This window comes from Erpetoichthys calabaricus, chromosome 11 (genome assembly GCF_900747795.2).
Source record: "Erpetoichthys calabaricus chromosome 11, fErpCal1.3, whole genome shotgun sequence".
NCBI lineage: Eukaryota > Metazoa > Chordata > Cladistia > Polypteriformes > Polypteridae > Erpetoichthys > Erpetoichthys calabaricus.
The window spans coordinates 77,792,750-77,817,669 of record NC_041404.2 but is presented as its reverse complement, the minus strand read 5'-3'; the positions used below and the strand labels follow the sequence as shown (position 1 = coordinate 77,817,669).

General features: G+C 35.6%; 1 protein-coding gene across 4 annotated transcripts; it reads right to left on the bottom strand.

Moving 5' to 3' along the window:
• Positions 1–1,563: 1,563 nt before the first annotated feature.
• Positions 1,564–23,616, bottom strand: LOC114660602 (5-aminolevulinate synthase, erythroid-specific, mitochondrial-like). Of its 4 annotated transcripts, none has more exons than XM_028813388.2 (11): positions 23,452–23,616; positions 15,827–16,017; positions 14,682–14,828; positions 13,859–13,975; positions 13,549–13,771; positions 11,345–11,529; positions 10,048–10,227; positions 9,428–9,592; positions 4,586–4,854; positions 4,071–4,233; positions 1,564–2,051 (listed from the first exon to the last, which is right to left on the bottom strand). In XM_028813388.2, exons 2-11 carry the CDS (start codon positions 15,996–15,998, stop codon positions 1,888–1,890), a joined length of 1,785 nt encoding a protein of 594 aa, XP_028669221.1. In that variant the 5' UTR covers positions 15,999–16,017; positions 23,452–23,616; the 3' UTR covers positions 1,564–1,887. The 4 variants fall into 4 exon arrangements, with proteins under 4 accessions (XP_028669221.1, XP_028669220.1, XP_051789321.1 ...); XM_028813387.1 differs by lacking the exon at positions 23,452–23,616 and adding an exon at positions 18,605–18,648; XM_051933361.1 differs by lacking the exon at positions 23,452–23,616 and adding an exon at positions 17,538–17,578.
• Between the last annotated feature and the right edge of the window lie 1,304 nt (positions 23,617–24,920).

The window sequence follows — 24,920 nt, the reverse complement described above, 5'->3', positions numbered from 1 at the left end:
GGAGGGTGGGACTGGACCGCGTGTCTGCCTGGGGGGTTGCAAACCGGAATCCCGAGTTGTTTCGTTGTGTAGTGGGTGCGGCAATGCACTGTACCAGTGCATGCTCCCCAACTTGACTTGACTTGTAATCTGCATGGCTCTGGGCTTGAGCCCAGGATAACTCTTGTATAAACCTGACTTTGGTTGTCATCATTGTTCTTCTAAATCATGCATGGTGGTATACTTTACCTTTTGAAACGTAAATATCTGTGATACTAAGAAACCCACAGTGGCAAACACATACTTTATACTGTAAGGGTAATTCTTAAACACTTATGAAAAAGATGCACCTACAATATTGTTTATTAACAAATGACAGAATTGGGAAGGCAGTGACTACCATGACTGATATTCTATGTCGGTACGTAGTGTGCCCTGAGAATGAATCCCTTAAGAACATCAGAGAGACCAGCCTAATATAGTATTTACAGAAGGTACGTGCAGTTGCTTCAGATTAACATATGACAGCAGAATTATCTCAGGATTGCTGGGCTTCTGCGGCCTTAAGCAATGATTAGGTGACCCCCTAGGTTCCTCAGAGTCACTTGAGGTGACTAATGTACTGTAGTTCCCCAAAGGGTTGCTGGATGCTGCGTATTAATAACCATAGAGTTGTGTGGAGTCCTCTGAACATGCATTGATTCCAAATGTAACCCTAAAATGGTTTACAAGCCACAACCTGCTTGTTCTATAATGAGCCTATAGGCATAAATTGTGATGAGTAAAGGACAACAATCATGGGCCTAACAAAGAAGGGAGGGAGACAGAATGACAGGAGGTAGATGGAGGAACACTTAATATTTGCAAGATGAAAAAAAAAAACCACATGCTTCAGCTCAGTCAGGGAAAAAGACCTGTGAAAGCAAGTCCAGTGGTGTGCTGGGTTTTCAAGGGATATTTTTCCTTCATTTTTTTGTTTTACTGTAATATTCATTTGTGTATGAGTTTTAATAAACAGAATTTTGATAATTAAGCAATTTTCTTTACATGGTTCTAAGAAACATTTCAGGTGGTATTGTACTTTATAAAGTCTGAACAAATGCTACTTGACATGCCTGCAAATGCACTGTCTAAAGCTTAATTATTTTTTATTGATTCATTACCACTTCATGCTTTAACAGTGATTTATTTTTCAGTATAGAAGATTATAGTTCATTTCTTTGCCAGAATAGTATTTTCAGTGTCAGTGTTAAATACCACCCTTTGCCACTTTGTTTTCCAGTTTTAATTTCAAATTACACTCTTCATAATGAGCAACAATACAAAAAATTGTATACATCACCATATACAATCAATTGATGATTAATTCTTAAAAAGGTGTTTTATCTTGAAAAAAATGTATCTAATTAAGAAGTAATTCATAGTTGAAAAAACTTTGTTGGACGAGTGTCAATTAATTTTTGCTTAAAATTTCCTGAATTGCACCTTTGACTTGTCAGTGGTTTAACAAGATAAGTGCTAGACTACCATATTCTGTTTATGTATGAATATTGAAGGTTAAAAATCAATTATAAGCCAAACAGCAAGATTTCAGAAGTTTATTTTGGAAACACAGATAAATATATCAGGACTATGAGTTGTTTACAAGACTAATGAGCAAAAACTTAAGTGGATCATACAAGCATTAAAGTGTTATTAGAAATAACTCATCCATTTTCTTCTCCTTTATTAAAGTATATTAAAAATTATTCCTAATAAAACAAAATTCATCTAACAGTTTACATAGGTGGGGTTTGAGCCCAATTAGCATCTTTATGGATAAACAGGTAGCATGTCCGAGCTAAGGCAATCAAAGAGGAATCTCATTCAGTCCCGATACATTCTCTGGTTTTCATACATTTCTGTTATTTAAGCACAAACAGTGATGTATTGGGGGCCCATGTTTCCAAAGTATGACCTCTCCCACTCACTCATGAGGTCAAAGTTCAATGGGCGGTGGCAGAAGTTGCATTCAACTGATGATAGGTGGCTCAGAGGCAGGTCTACTTCTTCCCAAACTTCAACCAGTTTTTCTGAAAGAAAGCAAAAATAAATGGATGTTTGCAAAATTGGACTGTAGTTTAATAGTATAACAAATCCAAACAAACTAGTTTTCTGTTACTTTTTACTGTATGTAAAACTGAAAATCTTCTGAATGGGGGCAGTGGTAGTTTATTTTTTCAATTCTTGTTCATATGTAATTTTTTTTTTTTTTTTTTTTTTTAAATAGGACATGTCAGATTTGCTGATCTCAGTTCCTGATCTTGTCGTTGCACCATGTCTAATTACAGGACTGAAAATCACAGCACATGTTACAGTGTGTGTAGTTGCTTGCTGCCTCGGAAAATAGAGTATTCTTCTATACAAGGATAACTGCCCATACAGAATTATTACCAATCAAGGAGACTTTTCTGTGTTCATTTATAAAGTGTTTGTTTTGTATTAAAACTAGGGTGCTTCGCCCCCTGCTCGCTTTGCTCGCCAACCCCTGTGTTTGGTTTTCCGGATACACACTTAAGATTTTTTTTTTTTCTTTGAATTTCATTAGTTTCACTTTTATTTCAGAACTTATGTAAAAACAATATTTGTAATCTTGCGAGTCCCAATATGCTGAATCTTTTTAATGAGGTCAGGATAGGTTTCTCTATTTGGAATTTCAGCACAGACAAAACGATCTACATTATCAGCAAGTTAATAATTTTTTTTTACAAAGTAAAAAAGTAAGTAGAGTTCTGCATTGGACTCCTGTCTGTAAAGTCGTGCTATTTTCCTCTCACAGTTCCAAAAGTACATGGGATTACCAAGGTGATACCCCAGCTTTTGTCTAGGTTTTTGTACAAGGGCTAGACAGAACGTTTTTGACTCTTGGGGTAAATGTAACTTTTTAAATAAGCAGACAGATAAATATATATACATGAACAAAGTAACCAATAAATGCATGTGCGGTAAACTCCGTTTTTGAAATTCTTAAGATTCTTTATTTGTCACATGCATAGTTATACAGGACAACAAGCAGTGAAAGGCATCCTGATCCGCTTATCAAAAACTGTGCAAAGTTAGAAGAATATCAGTTAGATAAGTCGTAGATTGAAAGGTAACAGTATAGTAGAACATAAGTACAATTATGTGAATAAAGTAGAATTAAGTGTTAAGGTGCAATAGTGTAGTAATTATTGTGCAAAACCAAAGTTAGACTGGTGCATAGTTAAATGAGGCAGCTTGTTTGTTTGCGCTACTGCAATCTTTACTTTCTTTTTTTATATTTTCTAATTTTCCTACTTTCATATCCTTTAACTTTCTCCACGTGTATAGCGCCGTTTTTTTTTTTGGTTTTTTTTGAGCCTTTCTAATTTCCCTGGTTTCATAGTCTCTAACCTGCTCTGCATATGTTTAGCGTCAACGTTTGTAAACATCTTTATGAAGTTCTACTTTCTTTTACTCATTGTCTTTTAATTCTGAGCCGGATTGGACGGTGCTTTTTTTTTTCAATTCCATTTGTTCTGGACTGATAATTACTATCCTTATTTTCTGAATTTGCACCTCGATTATTCTTTTTTGCTCTTTTTTCTGTCCAACGTATTTGAGTCTCTTTTCTCTGCGCTGCTTTCTTCTTCGCTTAGATGTCGACATTTAATGCATAACGTACTGTCCTTATATGCTTTATATGTGCCAAGAGCCCTGGATCTGTGTGTGCTCAAATCCTTCACAAGACTGAATGTTTTGCTGCCTATTGTCCTATTTGATAGATTGTAAGTAAGGCGTGTCTTTGGTCTCGCAGGTCTTTAAAATGTCTTACGAGAAGATCACGTATCGTAGACTTGCTTTTTGCTTTCCAGGACAAGATTTCTTTTTATAATAGATAGATATTTAGTATAATAGATACAACATAGAATTCACATATTGAATTACAGGTTCCTCAATTTTGTGTAGATCATTGTTGGAAAGTTTACAGTTCTCATATCCAGTAAATTATAGTGTCTAAGGCATTGTTTTATAATACCTAATTACATAAAAATGAATTTAAATGCATTTGTTGTAGGTATCTAACTCACCCACAAAATAGTCCATCATTGCTGGAGTATGGTGGGGAGAAGGTGCAAGACGTAGCAGTTCTTCCCCTCTGGGAACAGTAGGGTAGTTGATGGCTTGGACATAGATATTGTGTTTTTCCATCATCAGGTCACAAATTTTTGAGTTTTTCTCAGCATTGCTCACCTGTTAGACCACAAGATACAAAGGAAGAGATTATACTTCTGATAAACAGGTATTAAATGTTGACAATCATCAGGAATACAGTAAATGTGTTCCTCCTGTAGTGGACTTTAGTAATAATTCCTGCTAGGGCCTAGTATTATGTAATTTGACAAATATTTAAAGAAAATTGCACTTTTTTGCACCTATAAGCCTTTACAGATGTTCCAAGTTAGTGACATTTCTACTTAACAGACATACAATTCCAAAAGAAGAAATATGTATTTAGATCAAAGATTCATTTCTGAAGAATATGGTTTTAGAAATGTGCTTCATAATGGATATTTCTAGAAATGAACTAAACAAATGCATTTACCCGAATTGGAATGATGTGACTGGGACAGTTGATCACAGGAAGTCCAGCATCAAGGAGGAGCTGTCTCATATGCTTAACATTTCTCTGGTGTGCCCTTCTTAGAGCCTGGCCTTCAGAGCTTTTGAGAACCCGCACTGACTCTAGTGCCCCTGCCAAAACCATAGGTGGCAGAGAGGTGGTAAAGATGAAGCCTGCAGCAAAGGAACGAACTGTATCCACCAGGGAGGCTGTGCTGGCAATGTATCCACCTACACACCCAAATGCCTTGCCTGCAAGAGTGTTTTGAGAAATTTCAGTTCTCTTATAGATTTTAAATAAGATTCTGCTTGTAGCAAAATGAGTACAGTTTAAACACAAGGTGATTTAAACAAGTAATACAGAGAACAGCAATAGTTCACATCCATATAATATACTGCACATTGACAAATCAATAAACTAAGAAAGGCTGCCACAGACCTAAAAAATAATTCCTGAATTTGTCGATTTTCTGAACATGCCTTTTCCATTACAGTGTTGTGTGGAAAACACAAAGATTCATTCATGCACATGAATACAGTTCATCACTGGGCACACTTATATTTACCAAGACTGTACCAGCTTACCTTTACCATTTTACCTTAGCATTGCCATATTTAGGATGTGGGAGGAAACATATCGAGAGAAAATGCACCTAGACACACCAAGAATTTGCAAACTCCACAGAAACAATGTCAGCAGCACTGACAATGAACAAATATAATGCCCACCAATAAAATATTACATTGTGGAATTCACCAGTTGAAGTGATATACAAGTTACTTGATTAATAATTCTACTAAAGCCTTGAGTGTCCAAAGTGCCTTGAATGATTTTCACTAAAGAAATGTTCATTTAAAAATGAAGTGGATTTATTTACTTAATTTTAATGTGGCTTGTTCTAGTGTGACTGGAGAAAATTAAAGTACCACCCTGTGCTTCAATATGCAGCAGAATAAGGCTTTTAGGAATGATTGTTTATTTCTCAAAAATTCCAAGTTTCACTGTCTGCTTCCTCAAAGAAAACTACAGAATATCAACACTGGCTGAATTAACAACAATGAAGCTATTCATTTAAAAAAAATAATGTGCTGCTAGTAACATATGGACAAATATAGTTTCTTCAAACTTATGCCTTTAAAAATGTCATGAAAAATAATTAAATTACACCCATTTTACCTCCTACATTTATATTTTGCAATCTAATGAACTGAAAATGCAGCATAACCTTTTTAAAAAAGAATTCTAGTGGTGGTAGTAGTAGTTTGTTGTTGTAGTACATGTAGTATTGTCATATGTACAGAGTACAGTAAAATTCTTGTACAACTGACACCTTGACACTTGCATGAGCCATCATTCTTATAATACAGTTCAGATCAAATCTTAAATTTAATAATCTCTTGGTCTAGTGATAAAAGTCACTAGGCTGAAAAGCAGAATGTAAAGATATGAATCACTTGCACAATATAAAGACTGCATTTCCTTTACTAGAGGAGATCCCCAATAATTATTCTGATCCCAGATATTAATCTGATGACCACATATTGTTAAATGTTCTATTTTGGTACTTTGTTTTTTGAATTTTTTCACTGCTTTTTATTCCAGTTTCATATTTTATGTCTCTTAAGTTGGATAAAGTGCCTTCTGAAACTTTGGTAATCAAGCTTATTATGTTTTATAATATGCTTGATTACCAAAGGTCTACCCTTTTAAAGAGATCAACAAAATATGCTTCTAGCATATTTACATCCTATCTGTATTTTTAATAATAGAGAATGATTTAATAAAGTTTTGCACTCATGTACATAACCTGTTTATGAAATATTGTGTTCATAAGAATTTCTTGTAGATGCTTTGAAATTATTTCAGTTTTTTTTGTCCAGAGCCTTCTGAATCACTGGTACAAGAAAATCTCCACATGATATACCATTCCACTCATCTTGATGTGTAGTTATGAAAGACTTCAAGCTTTTTGGGGTTTTTACCCTTATTTTTTACCTCTAGACCTAAATAAAAACTATTTTAGGCCATTTTTAGATCAGATTTGTGCAAGAAATTATACTCTTAAAAATAAAGAGTAAACCAATAGGTGTCTTTAGCAAAAATGACCAAAAGGACTTGAAGTTGTGCATACCATATCAACTCACTCCATGGGTTCTCCTGCTAATAGGATACAAGGGGTCAAAATTACTTTTTTTCACAAAACTTCAAAAAACAGGTCATCAGTAATACAAGCATGTGAAGTGTTGTTTTATGCAATTTTAAGCTTGCTGATCATGAATATCGTATTTTTAATATTTGATTTTTACAGGTGGTCCAAACCCTCTAAGAGTCAGTCTCAGAAGATTATAAATGACAAATTTCAAACATAGCCATGTAGTGTATCATTTTAGATTATTTCAAGGTCAGTGATTACAAATGTTATTTTGATCCTTTACTAGGCTTCAACCCTCAGAGGATAAAAAATGTCAAATATTTCTATTAAAATCTAGAATATTTAGATTTTAAAACTTTTTAAATGAGTCAATTAAAATGTATGCTTCATCTGTTCTTGTTTATGATGTACTTTTGCCTCATGCAGAAAATCATGAACACCCCAAATAAGGGTGGAGTACGCCAAATATTCAATCAATATTTTGACTATTAGGTTACATTTCTTGCTTTCTTATTAATATGCAATACTGATTACTGCTTTGACCATTACGCTTCATCAGTCTGTGAGAAAGGCATTTGTTTGGCTCTGCCAGGAAAAATGTTGAGCAAATTCATTGTTCCAAGATATTTCTAGCAAGAGGTGCATAGGAGCTATATGAACATTGATAGTGTTGTTTTTGTACAATAAACCTATCATAAATATTATTACATCCTGACATGTGAGAACTCCATAACTGCTGCGCCCTGGACACACTGAACTACTGAAACAGCTGACCTGCTCACCATTGGGCCCTTTGAATTGTCACCCTCCTTAACTTTCCACCCTCTAAACTTGGACCTGCATGGATATTATAAAATCTCCTGCATGCTTGGACAGCAGCTATAGAAGATAACAGTGGGATCTCCAAGAGCACCTTTGTTAACGGGTGAATTTTGTCTCTGTCTATATTTAGGGGGTGATTCCCAGTAGAGATTGACATGGATTGTATGGTGAAGGATTATTATTTCTGCAATGATCAGTTTTTGTGGTGATGGTGGTGGTTGTTTCGTCACCATTATGGCTTTACAGCAGCACTATAGGCAGAACTAAGTGAATTTACAGCATTGAACCTGGTCCTTTAATGGTGCTAACGCACTCTGCTGGACACGAGAGAAAAAAAAAAAAAAAAAGTTTCTAGATGGAAACAGAGTAATAAGGAGTGTTAATGCAGACACATGTGAGCATATTTCCACCCTAAGCAAAAGACTGGCTGACTCATGAACTGTGGTTAGACTTTCTGTGGCAGCTATCTTTACATTTGGATTTTGTGATACACTATCCCTTTTGGGGACAGCAAGGTATCACAGTAGTTAGCATGGCTGAATCATTGGATGTAATCCTGGGCCAGTACTGTTTGTTTGGTGTCTGCACCTTTTTCACATATCTATGCGAGTTCTTCTATGATTTTCTTCAGACATTCCAAGGACACGCCTGTGAAGCTAATGGGTAATTGTAAATTGGCATGGTATGAATGATTTTGAAGGAATGTGCCTTTTAATGGGCTTTTGCTCAGTCTACATTTGATTCCACCTTAATGATTGCAGCTGCAAGGATGAACTCCAGCTGCCATTACCCTAAACTAGTTTAAGCAAGGTTAATAATCGTAGTAATTGATGAACCAATCACTTCAAATATTGAGGGTGTGCGACTTCCTGGTGGATGGTAACCACTTAAATTTTATTGGACGTAACATTCAGTGATGATTAACAAGATACATCAAAGAGCTATGTCTGTGTCCAAATAGTAATATCACATTAAAAATTGTGTTTTAATACTTTTAAGTGAACAATACTACATGCTAGATACAGCAATCAAGGTCACTTAAGAGCATCTTGGCAGACAAACTGTTGGAATTTAGTATAGCAGCTGTTTTATGCCCATGAAGTTTGGCAAGCTGCCTAAGGATAGTAATGCTATTAACACAGTGTGAAAGCTGATAGAAAAGTTATATAATGAGCCTCACAAATTATTCTTGAGAATGAGGGAAAATAATGGAAAGTAAAATTAGTTAGTAGAATCTGTGAAATATTCAATAATGTCAGTATAAAAATATCACTGAATTTGTAAATCAGGCTTTAAGTATGATTTTTCCAAAGACATGCTACTAAAATGGCTATGCAGAGAAATATGTTGGGCTGCTGTTGTATTATTTATATGCTAGACCACTGTAATGTTATATTACATTAAACTGTATATACTGCAAGCTTCAAATTTTCTTCCAACTTCTTCAAAGGGTAAGACAAACTGCTTATCTTACAAGCCAGTCTTGCTAATGGGTGTAGCACTGACGACAGAATCTGCATCAAGTATGTAAACCTGACTGGGTACTTCTTAGAAATTGTTCTGGTTGCCAAGATAGGCAGAGTCTAAAAGGCGTAGAGTGATCTGAACAGGACACCAATGGAAAACTTATTTTTTAGAAAAAAAAAAATCTCTTTTCAGTTCAATATTCTGTAATGTGATGGAAACATTTTCCAATTAATTTTACAGCCTTTTGTATGATATTCATGATCTTAACTGATTGATCAAAACTGTTGACTTCAGCCTTATTAAATTAATGAAGCACTTACCTAAATGTCATTTTTAATGTTAATATGGTCAAACTACTTCCGCATTTCTCATTTTTAACCTACCCAGGGTTCCTGAGATAATGTCCATTTTGTGCATGACTCCATCTCTCTCACCAACACCAGCCCCTCTCGCTCCGTACAGACCCACTGCATGAACTTCATCCACAAAGGTAAGTGCCCCATAGCGGTGGGAAACATCACACATTTCTTCCAGAGGACAAATGGCACCTGGCAATAAGTCACAAAAACGTAATTGTTTTAAAATTGGAACAAGTGCTTCAAAAATGTATTAAATTACAGTTCACGCAAACATATACTGTCATTTGAGTTACTGTAATATTTTTATTTTAAGAAAATCATTAAGGAAGTGGTTTTGGAGTGTCACAGCGCAGTTAATAGCACTGTTTAATTTTGATCAAAACTTATCTTTCCAGCCAGTGGCTTTGCTTTGCCTTCTTTAGCCTGAGCATTTGGCTTGAGATTTAAATGAGAAATTACCTTTTAATAAATTTTAAATGGCATAATATATTGCTTATGCATGCATCCAAATAAGACTGTCTTAAGCGGTCATTATCTGAACTTACACATTTGTGCATTAGCAGTTAATTACATAAAATGTTAAAAAAATTGCTTTATTCCATACCATTTTTTCATGCCACCAAACTTTCTAAGTGGTAACTCACCATCCATGGAGTGAACGGTCTCAAATGCTACAATTTTAGGTGCCTTGGGGTCAGATTTGCTCAGCAACTCTTCAAGATGCGCCACATCATTGTGTCGGAAGATGTGCCGTTTAGCACCACTGTTCCGGATACCCTGGATCATGGAAGCATGGTTTCCTGCATCTGAATATATCTCACAGCCTGCATGCAAAGGACCAGTCAGACAGGAAAACAAACAGTATTCATCTCAGTCACCTGCATTTAAGCTAGTTCAAATTTATCCATTTACACCTTTCAGTTCTTTGGAGTAGGGTTTCATCATACATCAAAATATTGTGACAGGCGGCCGGGTCCCATGCCCAGCCGGGAAGACCCTTCTGTATATGTTCCGGGGGAGCAGCTATGGACATCTCTCACTACCTCCCCTGGGATTCCTGGATGGCAGCCTCCCTGGCTGACGATGGTGCCTCAGTTTCCTGCAGGGTTTCCTGGGAGATGGAGTTCTCCACAACCCTGTGGGGAGCTGGGGTGGCCGCCAGGAGGTGCTGCATGGAGCCATGAACCCACCTGGACATCTCTGCAGCCCCACCCGGAAGTGCAATTAGCCACAGGTGATCAAGTACCTGGAGCACTTCCGGGTGGGCTATAAAAAGGGCCAGCATCCACCACTCAGGAGCCAGAATCGGGAGGAAGAGGACGAGGTTGCCTGGGAGGAGTGGTGGTGCCAAGGTGGGAGAAGAGAAAGGATTGTTGTTGTGTGGAAAGAGTGCTTTATGGACTGTGTATTGCCTGTGGTTCATGGGGAAGACGTGCACCAACAGGTGAAGAAGAAAATAAAAAGTTCTTGTTTTATACGTGCCTTTGTGTCCTTCTGTGCCAGGTCGGGCGCCTGTATAGCGCCTCTTCTACAGTATATACGTGATTTTAAAAATGACCAACCCAAACAAATAACTAAAATATGTTACATTTTGGTTCTACAAATGGCTTATTAATGTAGATAGATCCATTCAGGAGTGCATTATTGAATTCTTCTTTACCTTCTAATACATTACTAAACATCAAAATTGTTAATTGCTTTACAAAGCATTTCAAAACTGTGCTTACAACAAAGAAAATATGTATTAGTTGAAATTATTTTGAATTATAAAGGAACTACAGTATTTGCACTGGTCCTTCTGTTGCCTGAAAAAAAACATTTAAAGCAATTAAGTCCTGAGAAGTGAAAGTAATGTGACTCCTCCATTGTGAACTAAAAATACAGTAGATTATGAGACATCTGATTAGGTTCCCGTGGCAGTTTCGGATCTGTGCTATTTACCTGGAAGCATCTTGGCAAGAGTGAAAAGAGTTGAGTCATTGGCCACAAAACATGATGAAAAGACAAGTGCTCCATCTTTGTGGTGGAGGTCAGCCAGCTCTTTCTCCAAGTCCACATGGAATTTACTAGTACCAGAAATGTTTCTGGTACCTCCAGCTCCGGCACCATATTGATTCAGAGTGTTCCTGTGGTAAGAAACATCACATTTGTTTTTATTAGGAATGAACTGGGCATTATGCTAGCTTAATTACACAGTAATAAATACGGATTTAAATACAACTGCAAGCAGCAAATAAATTATGGCCATGAAATTATAACCACAACGCTTGTTCATTTCACTGAACCACATTTACAGCACCTGTGGTGTCTTACCTCTGTTACACTGTTCTGACTTTTTAGCCACTACTTACAGCATAAATCGAAAGTTCACCTAGCTAAGCAATATGCAAATTTAAATACCCCAGATGTTCAATTGTTTTGTACGTTGCTACAACCAGAGTGTGTCCTTCATTGTTACAAATAATTCAGTTCTGCTCAAATTCAGCATTGTGATTGCAGTGCTAAGATTTCTCTAAAAACATCTCATGCAACATAAGAACTGCAGAACAAAAAGCAATATCTGAATTACACAGTTCTGCATCCATAAAATCAATATTGCCTTCAGGAATGTTTGAATGCATGGCGTGAAATAAGTATTTCATGTTCTTCCATTCTAGAAATGTTGAGATTTCTTACAACATAATAAAATGTAAATATATTCATTTTTCCATGGTTACTTAGAGCTTCAGTTTGTTTCAAATTATGAGTATGTGATGTGAACAAAATGGTAATATACTGTAAATGCATGCTGTAACATTTGCCATTTTACATAAACAACAATTCAATGGTAATCACTTGATATTTTTATGTTTATATGGCCAAGACAAAGATCATGGCAATAGACAGGGACAATTGGAGAGCCAATGTTGCTGCCCAGTACACCTCTGGGTGCAGGAGGAACTAAGTAAGTAGACCTTTATTGTCACCAGTGTTAGGTATTTGGGGGGGGTGGTTTGACGGGACGGGTGGGAAACAGAATTAAAAAGAAGAAAGCACATTACTCCTTACCATAAGAAAAAGTAAAATGTCCCTTATGTAGATAAGTGAGTTAAGGTTTACAGTTAGGTATGAATGAAGTTCTCTTAGTGGATGCCCTTATGATCGATCTTAAAAGAAGTGATGACTGAGGATGAACAGGAATGTCAGTATGCAGTAGAGAAACTAGTACATGGCGAATTTAAGGAAGCGTAGAGAAACAAGTACTGTACAAGGCTTATTGGCTAGGATACTGGGGGCAGTCCTTGTTTTTGAATCATATTTTAAATTTCTTAAAGAGATCATTTACTTTCACTGAATATTATTATTACAAATAATACTTTAAAAGGAACCCTTCTCTTCTGTGGTAACCTAAAATGGTTGCACAGTATTCAACCAGTTTTAATTCTTCTTTCGTGCCTTAATTTAGGTACATATAAGAATACGATGGTATGTTTGATTTTTCTAGGTTATAATTGTTTTGGGATAACACAACAAAGTAATTGTGAAAAATGGTCCCATTATTTAATTTGTGTGCGTTTTTTTAAATGCACCATTGTTTACTGCATAGCACCCAACTAATGTAGGCCTATGCTGTAGAGATTGTTCCTTCTGCAGCAGACTGGAAAACTGTCAGGAAACTGATCAGGTGTACTGTATATATTGACAGCACAACTTGTATGACAAAGATGGTGATACTATTACAGTAATTTATTTAGGCCTTTTCCAAAGATATTTGAAGTCAATGGCTATAAGCCAACTACCATATGAACTGGTCATAAAGCCACTTCAAATGGATTTACTATAATGAATTCATGCATAGTACATAATTTGAAGTATGGTTTGGGGAGAATTGGTTTATATATGTTTCAGCCCTAGGTTACAATACTGTGTGCAGTCACACTTTTAATAAGGATAAAAGCATCAAAAATAAAATTGTACATCACATACAAATGCAACTTTACCCCATGTCACATTTTATTTTTTGTAATGATTGCTGTATGTTTCTTAGCTGTGAATCAAAGTAACACTTTGTTCTATGCTGTCACTATTTTCACTGTTTGCAAAAAGCCTACATTACTGTAAAATGTAATCATGAGAGAAGGAATAAAAATCACCACAAAACTCACTCAATGGCTCCAATGACACGTGGATGACTGCTCATTCCCAAATAGTCATTACTGCACCAGACAGATACTTGTTTAGCATCATTCAAAGAAGTTGAATAGTCTTCTGCAAATGGGAAAACATCAGCACGACGGTTGACAGTCTTGAACACTCGATAGGTGAAATCTGTTTTTTTCTCAGCAATCTTTTGGTCAAAAAACTGGTCATACTCAAAGCTAGACATCTCTGTAATTAATAAATAAATAAAATAAATAAACTTTTTCAGATCTGTTGGAACAGCAACATAATGACATTTTAATGGTCAAATATTACCAGTTGGCATGTTGTCCTGAATAAGGTGTCCGACAGCAGACTGGGTATCAAAAAAACCCTGAATTTTTTCTTTCAGGTTTGACTGGATGCTGGCAATGATGTTATCCATTGGTCTTGCTAAAGGGTTAAGAAAACACAACATATTTTACGAATTAAGGCATCTGAATAAGACCATTAACAATCATATAATTTAATTTAAAAGTATATCTCATAATATTCATGATTTGTGAAATCACTATATATAATAAGGCTTCTTTTAAGTTTATCTGAACATCAATATTATCTTTGGACCTTCAAATTGAACATAAAACTCTAAATCTATTGTTTTTAGCAAGAAGGTTGGGTTTTCATCTTCCAGTATTATTTCACTTTTTAAACCTACTAAATCTTTTCTCTGTTGTGCTATAATAAAATACCTTCCTTCATTAAATAAATAATTCCACAGTATTTATTTAATTCTCTCTATGCAAAGTATTTCTGAAGGTAATATCCAGATAAGCCTTTTGAAACTTATGGAATTGGTTAGTTTCTTTTTTTTATTTATTATTTCGGATTTTGCATTTTCTTGCTATTAATGTTTATTTTTACTGGCTCCTTATTTATACAGTACTGTATGAAGATTTACACTGAGTAAATGTAAAGCTAAAGAAACCTTGAGTTGAGATTAATAAAGCATTTTTTACATTGTCCATGTATGAAATGCATATTTTTTAATAATTCAAATACATCTTAAGTTATGGGCAAATTAAGAATTTATAATGAAATGTCAGATAAAAAAAAAATACTTGCAGACAGGCTGTAGGCTAACAACCCAGATTCATACCTGATTGTTCACTTCGGACATCCTCCTGAACTTCTGGCCGAGCCTGAACAATGCCAATGTTGGATTTGACAAAAGGACATGTGGCAGCCAGGGGCAATGTAGCTTGAGGCAACACACGTTGAAGGCTAAACTTCCGGGTATTGGACTCTTCAGTAAAGAACAGGTCAAGAATTACGATAAAATATGATTAAAAACTATATTGTAGTGCATATTCTATGACAATTATATTAAAAACAAACACACATTGTGCTCTTATATCACATAAGAAAAATCTGTCTTTATATTTTTTGATTTTGTTTCTGACTTTTTAAAATTTTTAAAAGTGGAGTACAGATGTAATTTGTCAATTTTATAATGTTCTTTTTCCTCAACACTGTGTTTCATTTCACTGTACATGAAACAGGACAGAGATTCTGTCTCTGCCTCGGGAACCTAAGACTTATGAACATTGTCTAAAGCTTCGATATGTTATATTTCTGCCAGATTATATTTCTTGTTCTCTAGTTATGCTTATGTTATTTGGTCGGAATTTAAGAGTTTTGAATGTTTATTGTAGTTATTTATTTTATCATAATTCATTTGTGTTTTAGAGGCAGGGACAGCTCTCCCTATCTGTTTAGGGACTGTCCCCACCCTATACAGGCTTACGCAGACTTGCAAAAGTGGTGGTTATTAGCTGTAAGTATTGTGCACTTATTTTTGCTTTGTGTCTCTTTTTTTGTTTTTAACTTCTCTGCTCTGGATTCTCCACACTGGATTTGTTTATTTGGGACTTTGCTAAGGATTTGGGAAGTTTCTAAGGATTGCCTTTTGAGTATTTTGCCGTCTTTCTTTCAACTTTGGGAATAAATCAATCATTCTATTAAGGTTCTTTGTTTGTCCTTTTTGTACAAGCCACATATTAATGGTTACGCCCTCTCTTGTGGATCATTCGGATTATTTGTGGACATTTGAATTAAAGACAGCCTAGGAAGTAGGCACTAGGTTGCCTTTGCAATTACCTTTTACAGGTAGGCTGGTGGCTTGTGTTTGAGGCCTCACACCACTTTGTCCATTTGATGTGCTGCATGCACAATACTGACATTTTAGATATTACATTTTTAAAATGCTTTAAACCGAAATAAGTAGACTAACACTTGACTTACCAGCTTTGGTTGTCTTTGTTCCATTTTGCTGACTAGTTGTGGTGGTGGCCATGGTACAAGACTGCATGATAGGGCAATGGTCAGCAAAGTTGAAGAGAGAGCGTCCAGCTCTGGCCAAGGCTGGCTTTGGCATGCTGGTCAGAAAGGGACAACGGTGAAGAAAAGAAGCCATGGTACCCTGGTGTTTTGCACTGAAAGACATAAAAAGAAAAAAAAAAAAGTAACTGAATCTTGATCGAAACCTAAATGAGAGGCCATATATTTCTCAATCTAGATTTGTTTCATGCCCACTGGAGATCATAAATTAATCAAGTATAGGTTTTTGCTCAGGTTTGACACTCCAGAAATGATCTCTTACCCCAGGTTAGTTTCTGCATTGCTACCTATGGGCTTTAGCTCCCCCATCCATGAGCAAGTAGATGTGAGAAATTAAACAGACAGATAGATACTTTATTAATCCCAAGGGGAAATTCACATACTCCAGCAGCACCTTACTGATACAAAAAAAAAAAAACAATATTAAAATTAAAGATTGATAATAATGCAGATAAAAACAGACAATAACTTTGTATAATGTTAACGTTTACCCCCCCGGGTGGAATTGAAGAGTCGCATAGTATGGGGGAGGAACGATCTCCTCAGTCTGTCAGAGGAGCAGGACATTGACAGCAGTCTATGACTGAAGCTGCTCCTCTGTCTGTAGATGACACTGTTTAGTGGATGCAGTGGATTCTCCATGATTGACAGGAGCCTGCTCAGTCCCTCTGCCACAGATGTCAAACTGTCCAGCTCCATGCCTACCATAGAGCCTGCCATTTGTTTATTTTTATTATTTGCATTTTTTTATTATAATGATGCCAGGATAACCTCATGTTATCCTGTAATAAAAAAGTTGGGTTCAAAAAACTGATGGATATATGAATAAATTAACTTTCTTGAAGAGGCACAATGGAGTGATGCTTTTTCCCTGGTGGCTGTACTTTCTTTCCATTTCCTTCTAAAGACAGGTTTTAAAGGTTTAGTATTGGGTAACTGGCCTTATGTACACGTTTTGTGTGCGTTTGTCCTGTGGCAGAAGAGCAGCATACTTTTTATGCTGATGTCTGCCATATGACCAAATAAAATTGGGTATAAATAATAATGGATGAGTCAATTTCTTAACTTGTATTTATTAAGACACATCATTTTTAAGTAAACTGTGAAGTGAAATAAATAGTATCAAATTGCAAAAAACGGTCATGAGAAAGGCAAGACTGAGACTTTTTACTTCACAATGTAGAACTGCTAACATTTTTTTTTATAAAACACAGGCATTTTTTAAAAATTTCTTTAAGTTATTAACATTCTATATTGCTTCCCCTTCCTGAAAATGAAAACAAAATAAAGTATATACACTGTACTCTTTCATCTTCTCTTAAGCCATGGTCTGTTTTTGGTGTCATATGCATAAGATTAAAAAGATGAAACACCTGAACTGCATATAATTTTTCAACTGAATTCAATTTGTGCATGTGTAGGTGCATTATGTATTTTCCTTATGTTAATACTATTTATCAAGCATTTTTCCAGGTTTTCACAATATGCATTTTGAAAACACACTTTAATCTCTATAATGCTATGCGACACTGTCAGGGGGAAACACCAAAAAATAAATATTTCATTTCTGTCAATTACAGTATGTTAGAAAGTGGTTATAAACAAATATTCTTACATTATGCATACTGGAACAAAGACCATCCAACTGGCACTATAACCTAAAATAAAAATGTAGCTGACAACATTTTTCCTAACATATAAGTAATGGTTTATTAAAAGGATGCAAAAGAGTCTTATATGAAGGAAACAAAATTAAAAAATCAAGTTCTACTGTTCTCAGTAGCATTGACTGGACAAAATATCATCCACCGGACCATTTTTCATGCAAATTCTCTCTTATTCAACTCCTTCTAATGTGTCATCACCCACCTCCCTTAAAGTGCTATGGCAGCCAGTGACCATTTATACCACACCCAGTGGTCATATTTGGACATATTTATTTTGTCATACATGAGGGTCAAGGGTCTAAAGAAGTGTCTAGGCTGCCTATCACCTTTTATTTGTAGCAAGACACAAAAAATGTCCCTTCGATGCTCACCTATTCTCCCTTGCCAGCATAGTGGTAAAGTCTGGCACCATTCCAGTTGTTGATGGTCTTTTCCTGAATGTGGATGGTACTGCTTTTGAATTTACTCTCAGAGTAGCCAAATAAGCCAATGCAGAGTTACCAGATATTTCAGGTTGGCTTTCTGGGGGACTTTTTCATTACTGCCGATGGTTGCCTCCAACCTTTTTCAGGTCCTTCTGCATTTCCATGACATAATATTGTCTTTTCTGACCTTGATAACCTCTTTATATCTGGGCAGACCATCAGTATACATCAATTTACAAATTGCTGTATTTTCTCTAATATTGAATCAATGAATATTAATGGTGATTAGCCAAAAGAGTAAAGCACAAACATACAGGCTCTTCAGGAAGTAAACACAATAGCAAAAAACTTTCCTGAAAAAGTAAAAAAGCAAAATCTCATCACATGTGTTTAGTTTACAGTATACTTTAATACTACATATGGTAGAAAACAATAAGCAGAGGAAACAAAAGAAAGCAACTCACCAGCGATTCGACATGTTTATAAAGTAGACAGACCTTTGTGCCTCAACTAGAAATAAAATTATACTCATAAGTTTATGTTAAAAGACATACTTGCAACTTGCTGTTATAATCACTGATTAATTAGACCATTTAAAGTGGATGTATATCCGGGACATGAATGAGTTTTTCCTCCATGCTCAGGGGCAATGAAACTGCAAAAAATGTCTTTAAGGTGTAAAGAAGATTGGAGAAATTAGATTTGCTGTATGTTTGTCTTAAATATAATGTTAATGAAGTTTAAAAACTGGAAACAGTAGGAAGTTGGAACTGAGGACCTCACAATTTAATTCAGTGACTTGCTGTAGTTAGTTTTCTTTATGTCCATCCATCCATTTATCCATTTCAGGGACATCCTCATCCAATTCATGGTGGCCGCGGTGGTAGTAGTTGGGCAAAGTCTATCCTGGTTCAGAAAATGGATGGATGGATTATTTTAAACAAAAGTATGGAAAAATTACAATTTTCAATTTTAACATAACCTTTTATCAGATATTTGGGTATTGATGTGAGACAAGGGAACAAGATAACAAGTGACAGCTCAAGTATGGTGCTAATATTCTCTTGGCCACAAGATTATTTTACATGGTGCACACTGTCTTTGCGATAGATGATATCTGCAATCTTCCAGAGCAGATTGTTTGTGGGGTCTTGTCAGATATTATCACAAATGTGTAAGTAGTATTGATATATAATCTTTCATATTCCTTTAAATGTTTAGATTAATTTAACAGCAAGTCTAAAAAAATGTTTAATCCTGAAAGAATGTCAAGGAAAAAAATTACACTTTTTAGATGTGCCTCCATTTACAATATCCTGTGGCGACTTCTTACTCCGACTACAGGATAATATGAATAGTTGTGAAGGCAGACAGATGCTTCCTGCCAGGTGTGAGATAACAAATAGAAGCAACCACTCCTGTGGAGATCAGAAACGTGATAAAAAAAAAAGTGATGGGAGTTGCACCTTTAAAAACTTTTTAATTATGGTCAAAAGCGCATGAGACTAGTTTCAAGAAGGAAAATGCCACAGGGGAACGTATAAATGCTTTTGATTCATATTTATCTCTGCTTCTAAAAAGCGGCTTTCCGTTATTTTGTTAAAGAGTAGTTACTTCACCTTCTATCCATCCATCCATCCATTTTCCAACCCGCTGAATCCGAACACAGGGTCATGGGGGTCTGCCGGAGCCAATCCCAGCCAACACAGGGCACAAGGCAGAAACCAATCCCAGGCAGGGTGCCACCCCACCACAGGACACACACAAACATACCCACACACCAAGCACACACTACAGTTAATTAACTACTGTAATTTCTTTAAAGTCAGGTGTGTAATTTTATCATATGAGGAATTAAAAGTGTAAATGAAATGAATTCTTAATTCATTTTAAAATCTATTTCATAATTGTTCTTAGCATTGTAAATAGACCAATTGACCCTTTGCTTCTTCGTTTATTACATCCCATAGATAAAATCTGAGCATGCTGATGCCATGATGAAACGCCCTATGTACAGAGTGCATCTTAAAACTGTAGAAACAGTATAGTAATAGAAATTCCTAAAATTTCTTGCAGGGACAATAGCTTTCAATTGTTTAAAATGTTAATTGCATTGAGGATGATAATTATGACAACATTGTGCTTTATATTAGTTACTTGCTGCGTTTCCGCACTATCCAACTTTACTGTAGTTAGTGCATTTTTAGGTGAACATTAAACTGGCCAATACTGATAACACATGAAGAAGATTTGAAAGATGTGGCATCTTCTGCCATCACTTAAGACAGAAAAGTAATAATATGTGACAAATCAAGGAACTGCTGAATTGGTTATTTATTACTCACCAGAGGACAGTGGATGCAAGCAGAAAATGTGATCAAGTACCTTGGGTATTCAAACATGAAGCACATGAAAAATCATGGAAGTATAAAGAAATGCAATCTTAATAATAATAATAATTCTTTGCATTTATATAGCGCTTTTCTCACTACTCAAAGCGCTCAGCTTAAAAGTACAGGGGAGTTTTCATACATATCAGATGTTTTAATTGCATTAGAAACTGAATAGCTTAGTGCACCCCTGTTAACCAGGTGTAATAAGAAAAATAAATTGGCCAGGATTGTAATCATCCAACTATCAATTTATTAACCTAATTTTTTCTCATTAGCAAAATGGGCTGAAAAGCAGCTATTGATTCCTGGAATATCTCAGCATAACCTCATTGCAAACTTCCATAGTCATACTGTGGATTCAGATCTCATCTTAAACATACTGTATGATCCAGAGAAATTTGCATAAGCTTCCTGTGCTTCAACTGAAAATAAAATGTTAGGTTAACTTGTAAATCTAAAATTACAAATAATTACTTTAAAAAGCTGCTTTCTATAATAATCCCAAGAACCTTTAATAAGTATAGATACAATGTTCATATATAACAGTGAGTGAAAATTGGCAGTTACAATTACAGAAATTTTAAATGTGTGAACTGTTTTGAGCAATTGTGTTGTTGTCCCTCCTAGATTACTGATACTGAGTTGTCATTTGGTGCTGATTGTCACAATAGGGCAATACAGTGTCCCCTACAGTCTTACAAAAAATGTGTTAAATTACATTTCATGGTTCTTTACTGGTTGTTCAGTTCCATTATTGTACTCACCATTTAAATTTGGGAAGGGTTCTTTGCATATGAAATTGTGCCTTTTAAAAATTTCCTAATATGCAAGAAAAAAAAATCTAATGTATGGTAAAGCCAATTAGCAAGAGACACTAAAATGTTAAGAAAACTTGGTCTTAGGCTTTGTTATTGGATACAGCAACAGCAAGAGTCCTTTTTAAAATCATGTTCCATTGCTATTTTTACACGTGTCATTTACCGCATGGAATCTGTTACAAATAAAGGTTCTACCTTCTGGGATCCAAAAAAAAAAAGATCCCCTATGATATCGCTCTGAAGAACTACTTCTGGCACCTGTAACATTTAATATAAAAAGGTCATTTTTAAAGTGTTATTCCATTACAGTTTTGCAGTTTTTATTTTAAAAAATAATATCAATTCTCTAAAGAAGTTGTTCCTCAAAAAAAAAAAAAAAAAAATCATACTTTCAAATACCGATTCTGTAGAGGATGCTAAAAGGGATACATAATTATTAATAATAAATGAATCCGCTTTAATTCATAATTGCTGCATCTGAAAACCTGAAGCTGCATTCCCCCAGTTTCATGAAAAAACACAAGCGATCATTAAATTTCACTACACCCCCTTTCACAACCACCACCAAACGCCTGGCACTATCGCGCTACAATTATCTCCCTCTCGTGGGTTAAGCCCCCTCACTCCTCCACCTCCTTGTGCCGCAGCGCGCACCACAACAGGGCGGGGTGTGCTGGAGTGAGGCTGCTCGCCGGGCGCGCGCTTATCTCTTGCGCACACAAGAGCTGTCGCTTGCCAGCAGTAGATGAGGAGCCGCCCAGCTAGCTTTTATCGACAAAGTTCATCAACTACAAGCCACTTTTATTTTCATGTTGCACTTAAATGAATAATTTCTTGACCCGAAAAGGTCAGCAATTCGCGTGATCCTTCAAACGGAATTTGGGTTAATCCGGCTTTAGCGGCACTGGTTTAAGAGTTTGATAAGCCGTAAAGCCAAAAAAGGCTGTTCTTTAAATTCAACCTTTAAATAATTGAGGCAATTTATTACGTTTTTCGTTGTATATTGACTGCCCATCATTACCTATAACACAATTTCAGCACAGACTTCATACACTCCACTGAACATTTGCAGGATAAGTAAAATGCAACAGACACTGCACCATTCAAAGTATACATCCCTTTTAATATTACAAGCTTATGACTAAGAAGCACATTTTTAATATTTGTTAACTAAAGACATGTGCATTCCCAACTCCAAATTTAAATGTTCGAAATATTTTTTGTTAGCCATTTTTAATTCACATTCTTAATGATACAAAAGAACACGCACTAATGTCAGGACTTAAATAAAAATACTAATAAAAATTAAACAGCTTCGCTTCAATGTCAGGTAAATACTTTCAAACGGAGGAATTACCTTCTTTATTATTATTATTGTTCATCGCGAATCACCTCCTTTTCCCTCTCTCTTTTCGCCAGTAATTGATTAATTCAAACAGGCATTTGCTTTAAGTAAATCGCATCAGAAAGGGTTACATCTGAACACCTCATTATGGGGAAAAAAAGAGTTTTAATTTAAAGCCACGGAAGAAGGGCCATCAACTGAACACAATTTCACCATTATCCCGCAACCTTGAAAGTTAGAGTGATTTATGTATTTTTATTTTTTGATTTAATTATTATTTTTTTTTTAAGATGAACCGCGCTAATAAAGCTATCTAACTAAAGAGCAGACGTTAATTATCCACCGTTCGTGCATGCAAACACTTCTTTTCATAAGCATAAGGAATTCGCCCATTTCCAGACAAACTTCGTACTAGAAATTCGTGGACCGAACTTTAGAACCACTTACCGTGCACATCAGTTTTTTAGATGTGTGCTACGTTACTTTGTAGTTCATGCCAATACTAAAGTGAAAGTCAATTCGAAACGACGTAAATTGAAAGCGTTGTTTTAGGATCGCAGAAATATACAGCATTTTAGGCAACGTTTTAAGATCCCTATACCTTGCAAGTTACGCGTTTTAACAAAAATCGAATCGTTCTTCAGCTGCTTGTGTAAAATCCCGTTTAAAAATCATGTACGCCTTTTTTTCCGGTAGTTTAAAACAATTTTATACCACTGATAAGTTTCAAAAAAGATAGCCTTTGCATAAAATTCATTATGAACCAAAACTTTAAATTTGAAGCATTAAATAATAATAATACTAGCAAGAAACAAAACGATTTCAATCGGTTTGTTTTTGCAGTAGCAATTGTATAACAACAGAAGCAGTAATAAACGTACCTGTTGACCTACACTGAGGGCGAACATCACACAAGAAAACTTTTCACAGCCTGGGAGAATTAGAGGCGAGAGCCTGGACACGCCCCCTCTCTGTAATTGGTTTGAATTATTATTATTTTTTTTTTGCCAGGCTGGTTATCGGAACAGTTTGGCTTGTTTACACAATAAGACTACAACGATTATCAAAATAGTACGTTTATACTATACACAAGTAGATATTTTAGATTTAATTTGATACAACATTGTAAGATGTATTTCCTGTTCTTTTCAGAACATATGCAGGTTTGCAAGGTGTGCTATTGGAATACACATATTCAGATGAATATCGAGATTTGTATATGTATATATCGGTCTTTTTAAGTTCACAGCTTCATTTATGCTATTTTTTTCGTTTTGCACGCTAGTAACCTCGTTCCAACCCTCAGAGCGCATCTTTTCTCTTTGATTGTTTGTCCATTTGTTCGCTAGTCACGCTAAAAGGACTGAACTGATTTTCACGCATTTTTGCCTATAGATTGCCTTAGATACAACTGAAAATATAGACTTGATTGTGTTTCAGAAACTTTATTGGAGAGAAGGCCTGTAATGGGGGAACCCCAAAACGTGGCATTTTATTCATAAAATGCAGAGACTATCTTAATGAAATTTTGAATTTATAATAAATCCGAACAAACTTAAAATCCTGTAAGGCGTTTCGAGAATTTAATTAGGAAGCATTGTTGGGGTGAGGTCAGGTTGTCAAAAGTGTATCGATGCAAAACTGCTGAGTAGAAGTTTATGAAATTTTATATATTCTCGTTGATTCAACTTAAAATCGAGAGCTGAAGGCCTTTTGAAAGGTCTATGTCAATGTCAATGTCAATTTATTTATATAGCACATTTAAAACATAGTAATGCTGCGGCCAAAGTGCTTTACAATAATAGAATAAAAGAAAAACAAAACAATTAACACAAAACATAAATAGAAATAAAATATACAGTATGAACAAAAAATAAAATACATAATAAATAGAAGTAATGTTATATACATAAAAAATAGAAGTAATGTTATATAATCACAAAGAGGAAACCATCAGTATTACTGAAGGTCACGGAATGCAAGTGAATAGAAATGAGTCTTTAATCTTGTTTTGAACAATTCAATTGTAGACGACTCCTTTATATGATGAGGTAAAGAGTTCCACAGGCGAGGCGCAGCAGCTGCAAAAGCCCTGTCCCCCTTGGTTTTACACTTGGTATGAGGGACAACCAGAGACAGCCGACCAGAAGATCTAAGCACTCAGGATGGCTGATGTAAAACACACAGTTCAGATAAATAGGTAGGAGCAAGCGCATGTAAAGATTTAAAAACTAGCAGCAACATTTTAAAATCAATTCAAAAACTGACAGGCAGCCAGTGTGAAGAAGCTAAAATAGGAGAAACAGAATCAGACTTTCTTGCCCCAACCAGAAAGCGAGCGGCAGCATTT

What these genes read in the sequence shown, in the direction of transcription:
- LOC114660602 (XM_028813386.1), bottom strand. Translation starts at nt 16,231, where the DNA reads ATGGGGGAGCTAAAGCCCATAGGTAGCAATGCAGAAACTAACCTGGG. An exon ending in TCAGGACAACATGCCAACTG is followed by an intron (nt 13,772 to 13,858) that starts GTAATATTTGAC and finishes TATTAATTACAG; the next exon opens with AGATGTCTAGCTTTGAGTAT. An exon ending in TCTTGCCAAGATGCTTCCAG is followed by an intron (nt 10,228 to 11,344) that starts GTAAATAGCACA and finishes CTTTGCATGCAG; the next exon opens with GCTGTGAGATATATTCAGAT.